Source organism: Limanda limanda, chromosome 10 (assembly GCF_963576545.1).
Source record: "Limanda limanda chromosome 10, fLimLim1.1, whole genome shotgun sequence".
In the NCBI taxonomy this organism is placed as follows: Eukaryota; Metazoa; Chordata; class Actinopteri; order Pleuronectiformes; family Pleuronectidae; genus Limanda; species Limanda limanda.
In genome coordinates, this window is record NC_083645.1 from 21,230,322 (window position 1) to 21,241,007 (window position 10,686).

Here is a 10,686-nt window from a genome sequence, read left to right on the forward strand (position 1 = left end):
GCATAAACAACTTAACAACTTAGATTTTTTTTGGGGGGGGGAATCAGGCAGATAAGAGTTCCCCTTATCTGCCTGATTCTCTTACACTAATCCTAATTTATGACAGTAAAATTCAATGTGTAAGGACGTTAATGCAACTGATCAAGTTGTTGTTTTTTTGCGTTCACTTCCAAACAGGAAATTCACCACTGCTTAAGATCGATGACAGCCGTGCACTTTAGTCTGAAGTGCACGTGACACAGAGCATGTAATAAACTGTTCAACCCCCGAGTCCATAAATGTGAATCCGCTGAGGAGGATGATGAAATAATCCACAGCTGTAGGTGCAGCCTCGGCACAGACACAAGCTCGTACCTGTCACCGCCGCAGACAAAACCGAAACTTAGGAAAGACAACATCAGACCGGCTAAAAATAAAATACATCTTTATTATGATATTAATTCTGCACTTTAGAAAAAAAACATATTTACAGTACATCGTGGTGATCGGGCAAATCATATCAGTTTTATATGACTGAGTCTTACATGAAGAAACATTTTGAAAAGGACATTGTCAGTGATGTGCCTGAAGGTGACTGAGGAAATCATAGCAGCAGGTAAAAGGTCCTTTAGATCTTTAAATGCTAGTTAGACGTTAATAAAGTCATGTTATACGAAGGGAAACGAGATAAGACAATATTGAACTGCCAGGTACTTCTCCTTATGCAACACATTGACTGGCACTGTCTAAAGTCTGAGGGCCGCCGGCTTTGAAGAGACGAGCCGAGCAGTCGTGAGCGTCTCCGACAGAGAGACGGTAAGAAAACAAAACAGTAACAGAGTCATGAGCTGCAGTTTGCCCTGATATTTGGCTCCATCCTCCTCCTGTAACAAACGCACCTTTTACAAAAATAGATTTAGTTTGAATTCACACTAGCTTCGTCCCGTCGTCTACGCTGTTAGTGGGGAACAGGACAGGTTGAGGACGTTCTCCCCGAGCGACCCTACGCCAAACCAATCAAGTGCTCATTTCCAGTTGAATGTCCGACCCACCAGCTCAAAGAACCTCTTGTTGGGTTCGTGAAAGAACTGGTAGAGTTTCTGCAGGATGACAGGCGTCACGTGAGGGTGAGCTCTGCCTTTGGAGTCGTGTAAACACCTCTCTCGCCCGTGGTCCCTCAAACAGTAGAATCCCTTTGTTTTGTTGAAGTAAAAATTGGAAGCGTTTATCTGCGGCTCCAGCTTAAGGAATCGCTCGACCTTCTTCATCTCGGGAAAGGGATCCCTGATCAACTCGTCCCCGTCCACCACGTGAATGCTCTCCAGCGGGAAGTACTGCAGCCAGTTCTGCATGTGCACGTAGTACAGGCTGCGGTTCAGAGCCTTGTATCCCAGGTTGATCTCGCCATCCTTCACCAGCACCGACTCGATGGGCTGGTAGCGCTTGTGCTTCTGCAGGCGGTTGTAGAAGACCTGGGTGTAGTCCGAGAGCACGCGCTCCGTGGGGTCTCGGAGGATGAGCAGCAGCTTGATGTCAGGGTTCATCTGATGGATGCGCTTGGGCACCACGCTGGAGGTGAAGTAGGCCGGCGTCTTCTCCACCGTCAGCTGCTCGGGGAAGGCGTAGGGCATCTGGCTGAGATACCAGGGCAAGCCCTTCTGGAAGTGGCTCTCCCAGTCAAAGAAGTGCACCTCGTTCTGAGCCGCCGCCACCGCGCTGTGCAGGCTGAGCATCTCGATCAGCGCCCGCGTCCCCCCCTTCCTCACCCCGATGATGATGATCTGAGGAAGCTGCTGGGCGGTGCCGTTCGGGTGGCCGGCGGTCCCGTTGTCGGCGGGCATTGAGGTGGGAGGTGAGGGTGGGCCCTGGTCAGCCATCGGCCTCGAGGGGATGGGGGGAGACTGTATTGCAAAGAGCAGCAGCCCAAGGAGCATGGCTGCCATGACGGAGGTCCTGACCCTGGGGGATTTCAGCCTGGCGAGAGCAGCAAGACTGTATCCCACATTGAAAGAGCAGCTGCCGGAGGACAATGGTCCAAGTGAAAAGCAACAGAGCGGCCTCTTCTCTGCCGGAGCGACTGCAAGAGAAGAGAAACAGCAGAGATTAGAGAGGGATACCTGACGGAAACAAAGAGCTTCTGGAGAGGCTCGTGCATAATCCTGCTCAATCCCAATGACTCAAAGTTTTATGACTCAAGGGCCAAACATTTAAAGAAAGAAACATTTGTAAATTATTCAGGAGGTGAATAAACTTTAAACTCCACGAGGAAAGTAAGAAAAATAAAACCACAAATTACATTTCATGAACGGAATAAGGTGTTTCAATAAAATGTTTGCTTTAATTTCATATTTCTAAACTGAACTGTTTCATTAAGCCATTGCTTTGTTTATGTGTGTGTGTCTGTGTTACCTAGTGGAGTGTTTTTTTATGAAGCAGTGTGTAACATTTTGTTTGTATTAAAAGTGCCATCACGTCTGATTGATTGATTGATTGATAGATTGGTTGATTGATTGATTGATCATATACTTTTAATTCAAGGCATAAAAACACAGAAAAACAAGACAAGGTGTGTGTTTTGTATTTAAAATGTAGACACACTTAGCCAGATATACCGGTTCATCCATTTATCTCTATAAGGTCAAATAAAATGTCCCGCAATGCTAGAATCATCTGCCTTCATCAAACATGCCAATTAGAGGAAAACACTGGAGCTTGTATTTATCAGCAATTATCAATAAATGCAAATGAAAAAGGCTGAAACTGAGGAACGACAGTCAGAACAGGAGCAGCTCGCGTCTCTACACCTGCAGTTTTATTTGATATTGCATTTTATTTGTTTTAGAAGAAGCGTCAGTGCGCACACTTGGCTCCGAGCGGAGGAATCCATCTCTTACCTTCTTCTTGTCCTTTAACTGTCCACTGAGTGCAAGTGTAGCTCCGTGCAGCTTCAGTGTCTCTGATATGTCCCCAGCAGCAGGTGTAAAGACCCAGTGTCCTCAGTGTGTCCCCGTTGTCTCCTCCCGAGTGCAACACAACACAGCTCGTCCTGTGCACCTCTCCACCGGAGCCTCCTCTCCGCTGTGCTCCGCGGACACACACTCCTCCTGCTTTTTGACTGTCAGCTGTTGGTGTGGAAGAACCCGCCCACATTACGCCTGCAGGACCACTCCTCCTCCTCTTCCTCCTCCTCCTGCTCTTCCTCCTTCTCCTCCTCCTCCTCCTCCTCCTCTGTGAGTCACAGTGTTGTTAACGTTGAGGTATTTGACAGAGACACAGCTGCTGGTATGTGAGAGAGCAGCTGATCCATGTGTGAGGCTCCATGACCACACATGTAGAAATGTGGTGACTAAAGAGTGTGAGAAGAGAATTTGACACGGAGGTTATTGTGTTTTTTTTTTGTATGACAGGAAACTAAGGTGGCACTGAAGTACCCAACACAAGTTAAAGCACACAACACGACAATGAACCACAAAGAAACAGAAGGTAAGAAAACGACGACAAACGTGGAAAATCACAAAGCTAACGACAAATGACAGAACACAACTGTGAGCAAATGATAAAACACAATGACAGGTAAGTTACCTGCTACACAAAGGCTCGTCTCTAATTGTCTGGAACAGGAAGAAGATGCTGAAAGAACATGTGTTATTTGTTACTGTTTAGTGCTTAGTTGTTGTGTTTTGTAATGTGACATTGTGGTCAGTTTTATGATTTGCTGTTGTGTTTTATTATTTGCTGTTGTGCTATATTTAATTGATCTGTATTTCTATAGAACTTTTCAAGTCTTGTTGACCACTTGAAAAGCTTCACAAAACAATTTTGCCATCAATAAAGCATAGAGGCCAATATCTCTGCAAATGGAGTGGTGGGAAGACGGGAATCGAACCACAACCAGTGGACATGAGTGGACAATCATGACACTGTGCGATGAAATCTACTTTGCTTTGATTAGTAGCCTAAACTAAACTTTATGCTCCAGGTGAGGGTCGAACTCACAACCTCGGCATCACTCGCAGATTACTGTCTATAAGTACCACGCGCTAACCGATTGCGCCACTGGAGCACGTGTGCACAGACTCACACATGATTTGTCATCTGCCAATATGGCTTTTTGATTTGTAAGACACGACGGATGCAAAAATGAGAAGGCGGTGCCATACAGAAAGAAGACAGCAAAGAAGATGTCAGCAGAATCAATATTTAAGTAGTGCAAGGAAACCTCCAGAGAAACCGAGTTCTCTGGGGTTCCTCTAGAGGCCATGCCTGAAAAACAGCGTGAGAAAAAACTCCCAAAAACATTCAGACCGAGCAGAAATCAAGAGTTAAACATTTGCTTTATATACAAATTAGTGGCCCACACAGAGCACTGGCCTTCTCAGGATTTGGATTTGAAACGTCTATTCATGTGAGCCTCCCGGAGTTCTTCTCCCCTCTCTCTGCTTTCAGGGGAAATCAATGAACGAGACAGACCAGTTATTCATTCCTGACATTCTTCTTCTTCATCCTTTGTCCGCAGTGCATCTGTGGGAAGTCGTCGGCGAGTCCAAGTTGCACAGTCTCACCACCTGTTGAGTGTTTTCTTCTTTTTTCTTTTTTTTTAGGAGACCTTCACATCTTTCTCCTCACAGTTCAGCAACGGTGGCTCCAAAATATATATTTTTGCAGATGTACCGACATCGAATGGCAGCAGCACTGTAGAATTTCACAATTTCCTCTGAGTCACCCTGGCATGTACAGTCAGAGTGAGAAAGTTTGAGTTGATGGGTGACTAAGTGGCACATCATCATCACTCACGTCAGATTCATCACCAGCTCTTGTCACACCCGCCCCGCGAGAGATGAGAGACGTTCACGGATTTATGATGCAGATAAAAAATCTATACGTTGAAGTAAACCCTCTCGATTTCACAGAATTTTAAATCAAATCTTTGCCGGCTGTAATTGGTTCGGCAGAGCAGAGTGTGGCCATGCTGATATTACACATAAACCATGGATGGCTTAAGGGCTTTTTCAACTGAATATGGATGAATCTGATTTTATCCTTGTTTGCGAAAATTTCTGCTGTGTTGGTTATTTAACCGAAGGCTGTTACGGACATTAAAGCAACGTTCTACATATAGCAGAGGGCTGCGAGCCGGGGGTTTGGGGCCACAGCGAGAGGTCAACCCCACTTCTGAAACGCACCCTTTCCTCTGCAGCGATATGCAAACACGTGTGCTTTATTTATTCAGTGTACAAATTATAAATGCTGATATGGCAGAGACTTTCCCCACATTGATTTTTTGATGCACTTCAGTAATCCTCAGATTCTGCCCCCGCTTCGTCTGCAGAAGTGTGAATTTAGCAAAGTCGTCTGATCGGACGATATAATCCTGCTCTGAGATCATCTGAGGCGTCCGAACACGTTAACCTGACAATGGTTCATTCAGAGACCTTAAATACACTGGGTGTGAAATCAGCATATTTTACAACCTAACAGAATGGAAACCTTTCAGTATGAGATACCATTTGTTTATTATTATGATTTAAATATTAAGAGTAAGGGTTATTATGCATTTTAATGTAATTCTTTAATTTGAGCCGGTTGAGGTGGAAACAGTATAATCACTGTTAAATCATATAATCTATAACAAAACAGGCTTTTGCCTGTAAATTAATCTGAGTATAAAAGATCTTTAAATGGAAGTACCTGTGTAAAGTGCAAGTTCCTCCAAATTGTAAACAACTTGACCAGTTGCATTCTATCCCCTTAATAAAAGTAACAGTGCTGCATCTTATTTAAAGTCTTAAAAACCACATTCTAAAGAAATATTGATCCTTAACAGATAGAATAAATAAAGTAACTGTGACTTCTGGTCAGGGTCTGTATCCGATAATCCTCCTCCTCACCTATAAATCCCTTCAGTACCTGTCTGACCTCCTCCACCCGATACTCCACCTCCACCAGAACATATGGGTCCTCAGAGTCGGGTCCCCTGCACCAACCTGAGAACCAGCAGCTCCCATCCTCTGGAACTAGATCCACCAGGCACCATGTCTAAAACAACCTCCTTTGACCACTTTCTCTTCCTCCTGTCAGCATTTCCATTTTTATTTTTCTGTCCTTGGTTTGTTTTTTATCTTTATTTCCAAATTCCGTAAAGTGGCCTAGGGTACCTGGAAAATTACAGATAAATTAAGCATTACATTTCCACCAGACACTTCTGATGTAAGTCAGACTAATCTCCCAGCGTCGCCTCACGATCAACAGGCTTGAAAACACGAGCCTGTGCCAGCAGTAAGAACAGGTTTTATCAGGCTCTGGCAGACTGAGCAGATTCCTCATGGGTGCACTGACTGTTATTAGTAAATATGTGATATGCATGCGACAGGGCTCTGATATCAATCTGTCTTGTGAAAATACTGCAAGGCCTGAAAATATGCAGTGATTTTGAATGTAGATTAAAGTATTTCACACAGCCATGGTGCTATTGTGTGTTCTGCAGAGGATTCTCTAAACAGCTGTATTGTCTGTTCATGAGTCCAGAAGTAGAAACTTTCTCCAGTTAACACAGAACTCTTATCAAATGAAATCTGAACGTTTTGCATGATAACACAATAGAAACAATAAACCTGCATAGAGGAGTTTGTGCATTTCTCTTTAGTAAAGTATCTCTGATGATCGTTTTCATGGAGGCCGTGACTGTTCCTGCAGGCTCTGTAACTGTACTAACAGTTTTACTCCATATTATTGGTTTTCAGATAAATCTCCTACAAACCATTTTTCCTATTATTGCTTTCATGCAACACTCATCTACACCCTCAGGCTACGACTGCTAATATTGTTTGGCTTTTATTCTCCTAATGAATATTCCCAATCGCGAGTCCAGAACGAGAACGTCTTGCAAAGCTCGTTCGGTTATTTTTTTCCCCATTGTTTTATTCATGAAGTGGAAATGTATTCAATCACGGTTCTTTGTCATTTTGAAAACACCTGAGGAGGAACAACAGTTATTTCTGCACTCGACAGCTATTATTTTCCATCAGCCAATTCCGCAGTTAATTATATGCACTGTGAATCATCAGCTGCCACAACAGCCACCCGTGGCACTCGGCAGGTCAACCAGCTCGCTCTGTAGCTGCAGCTATATAATGAAACGGTGCTTTGTTACCGTGGGCTCACTGTGTGGATCATTGATGCGATCATGTTAAGATTTTTTGTTTAAACCTGCCTTATATTTGAGTTTGCATATCTAGAGATTTGTTGAGTTGATCGTGTTAATCGTGTAAATACAGTCAAAGGCATTGTAATGGATAAGAAGTTGAACTGGAGTTTAGGTTGTTATGTCAAACTAATATTTCTCAGGTCAAACTTAAGAACCAACACGAATAAAAGTCATAAAACTATTATAAACTTGAATTACACGCAGTAGAGTGCATAGCTTTACCAAGGCCCAACAGTCCGCTTACATATAAACATTCTATACACACTAATAGATATCACTCCTCGAAGTATATCTGTTTCTTTTCTGCATTATCGATCTAACAGTTCCAGAAATCTCTGTCTGTGGAACGAGATCCATTCATTTTATCCACTTTATACTTCAAATTTTGTGCAATTTGGGCACATGATACGTTTAATATGAATGAACTTTTAATAAGCAGGCGACCAGCGCTCTGTAGCAGGGGCGGAAACATAAACAATGCTGTTGATCACGACTACAGTGCGTTCACAGCGATGTGGATCTCGTAGACGTGGAGGAAAGTAAAGCTGCACCCAGCATCAACACAGGACAAACATTCGAAAAATGCTCCCGGATCCAGGCCTCTTAAAACGTACGAATGTTAATGGTTTCGTTCTTGGACCCACACTCCACTAGTCCACCAAGTTGCAGTAGTTTTTGTGTAATCCTGTTTACAGACAGACAAACAAAACATAAACTCCTCGGTGGATGTAATGACGCCATCCATGTCAACATGTGCATCTCCATAACAACTGCTTTTACGCCGGTGAAAGACGATTTAATGAGGCTGAAAGCACCTGCACAAGTGAATAAGTGGGACTGGTTTGTCAAGTGTATTAATACTTTTATTGATCGTCAACACCGGAGCTAAATATACGGATCTGAGTGAGATGTTGAGAAGCAGAAATGAGCCGTGACTCCAACTGAAGTAAACCATCATAGCAGCTGCAACAGGAGACTGATGGATTTGTCCTTCACAGACACATCAACACAAACCCCTTCTGCTACATGAAGTGTGTGCTGGACAGGCTCAGGGGTCATTAATACTTGTTTACTTCAGACTCAAACAGAAAAAGAGAGAGTGTGGAGAGCTGGTGACGAACTGGATGACTCAGCTCTCAACTAATCATTCACATGTTTATATCTCGGGGTGAGCGTTGGAGCTGAGGAAGAAGTTTTCTTTCTGTTCTTGGTTCTCTATTTGTCAAAGCTTGTGGGCAGTAATGATGACTAAATGACTAAATAACCCTCCTCCTTATTAACCTGTCAATTGTACCGTCCCCTCTCAGCCGTCCCCTCGTCCCCTGTAGCCGGTTTCATGACCTCCAAGGACGTCCAGAGAGTTGGAAACAGATGGTGTCACAGTGTCGAGCAACAAGTCCTATGTTAGGCTGATGTGCTGAACTTCACATTCACCGATAATGTTCAGGACTAAAATTCCCTGTTAGAATTTAGGTTTGCGTTTGATATGAACATCTGATGTGTAGCAGATGTGATTTCTACGTATGTTTTGGATGAGAATTGCATCGGGTTTCCATCTTCGTCTCGTGAAGAAAGGTTTTCCTCGGGACACATGGCTGTGATTGATGCAGCTTCACAGCAGCTACACAGACAAGGACTGAACTCTTTCCAAAGCTGAATGAAAAACAGTCCAAGTGTGTGACTGGCTGCTGTAGGGAGGAGTTGACGGGAGTAAGAATTACAGCCAAACTAATTCAGTGGGTTATTAGGAAAGAGAGTAAATAAGATCACGTAATCGCTTCCCGGCAAGCTGCCAAACCAGTTCCATGCAAACTGAGGAACAAACACTCTGACTAATATCTGACGGATACATTTCCTTATTCACCAAAGAACATTTAAACTGAGAGAACAAGAAGATTAAGCAGCTTTTGTTCTGTGTGATGCCTTTCTGGTTATGATGCATCAGCTCCTGCATCACGGTGAAACGGGAAACCCCGGCTTTAGTACGGTGAGAGAAGGGGGGGGGGTCGAGCGTCATGCCCGGGCATGCTCGTTGACATAAAGTCATGGGAGAGTAACAGTAATGCTACATGGGAACCAGGAAGGTTTTCACAATGACTCATCCAGGTTCCCACATTGACAGGCAGACAACTTTTCCGGTTCATTTCTTTGGGTTCTTCAGAAACCAGAAGTTTGACTCAAGACAAGACAAATTTCCTTGACAGAACAAATACAAACCGGCTGTTTGTATAAACTGTACAGCTGTCCAAGGATGGACAGCTGTACAAAACTGAAGCCAAAGGATCTTGATTGCCACCTTGATTGCCATCTTCTCCATGTTAGTCGATGGGACAGGGACCATCCTGATTTAAAAGTGAAATTACACTTCCCTCAACGATGTATTCTGTCATTTTAGGTCGTTCTTATATTAAAGTGATAATTTGTTCAGTTTTTTTTTTTTTAAACATATATTTATTGGTTTTATAAAGTTTTACATACATACAAGAACCTTCCCCAACCTGAACATATGGCAGCATAAATGGAAATAAATAATACAAAAGTCACAGAAATTGCTAAAATATGATTACAACATAAATTCAAATACAAAAAATTACAATGAAAATACTAATTTAGTTAAAACTAAATTAAAACAAAATTAAATATATATATAAGTCAAATAGAATATAGTCACTAACAAGAAACAGAGCCCAGCACACATTCCTCACACCAGTTTAGTCACGTCACATTTCCAATGCCTCTTCAATGTCATCATTCTTAACAAAGTCCAAAAACATCTCCCAGATACTGTAAAATTGAGAAGCTTTCTTCCTAACTACATATGTTAACTTCTCAAGAGCCAAACTCAATGTTAAGTTTTTTAACCAGTGGCCTAGAGAGGGGCAACGAACATTCCTCCACGTCAGAGCTATTGAGCGCCTGGCCTGTAGAAGACACAGGTATTTGTTCAGTTTTAATTATGTCATGATTGACAGCTGAGACGGACTCGCTCCATCCCTCGGTCGCCTCTGCACAGACTCTGGCTCGACTTGCACGTGGCGGTGTCCCTAAAAGTTATGGAAGAGCAGGTTGTCCTCTTGCCAGAAGGTCGGAGGTTTGTTTGATTTCTGGACAGTTGGAGGAGGTGGAGATGTGTCGTCCATCTTTATTTACAATATATGAACACAATCACAGTTTTCCACTTCTTCACTGTGCTTGTTTTTACAGCAGGTGACGTCTCACGCAAAGATCGGAACAGGTTCCTCTTCGTCTTCGCTCACGTTGCTTTTGTTTATCGGTGTCATTATTTTATCTCCTCTGGCAATTAAACGAGTAGCTCATGAGTTCGATGCACAAAGGCTGCGAGGAAGCGTTTGTTCTGCGACAGTATCGGAATCATTACCAGTCGGGGGCTGAAGTTCTGCGAGTGCTGCATTTTCTGCAGGTTTACAGCCGTGGAAGGAAGATGAGGGATTACTATTTATAACGCCGAGTGAAGGTAAGAGGAATCTGTCTGTATCGGTAAT

General features: G+C 43.3%; 1 protein-coding gene and 1 non-coding gene across 2 annotated transcripts; both read right to left on the reverse strand.

Annotated features, from left to right (window-relative positions):
• Positions 1–407: 407 nt before the first annotated feature.
• Positions 408–3,045, reverse strand: hs3st1 (heparan sulfate (glucosamine) 3-O-sulfotransferase 1). Its single transcript, XM_061079812.1, has 2 exons — positions 2,874–3,045; positions 408–2,056 (listed from the first exon to the last, which is right to left on the reverse strand). Exon 2 carries the CDS (start codon positions 1,920–1,922, stop codon positions 1,005–1,007), a length of 918 nt encoding a protein of 305 aa, XP_060935795.1. The 5' UTR covers positions 1,923–2,056; positions 2,874–3,045; the 3' UTR covers positions 408–1,004.
• Positions 3,046–3,950: 905 nt separating this feature from the next.
• Positions 3,951–4,042, reverse strand: trnai-uau (transfer RNA isoleucine (anticodon UAU)). Its single transcript is given in 2 exon segments — positions 3,951–3,986; positions 4,005–4,042. It is a non-coding gene; the product is annotated as a tRNA-Ile (tRNA).
• Positions 4,043–10,686: the final 6,644 nt, after the last annotated feature.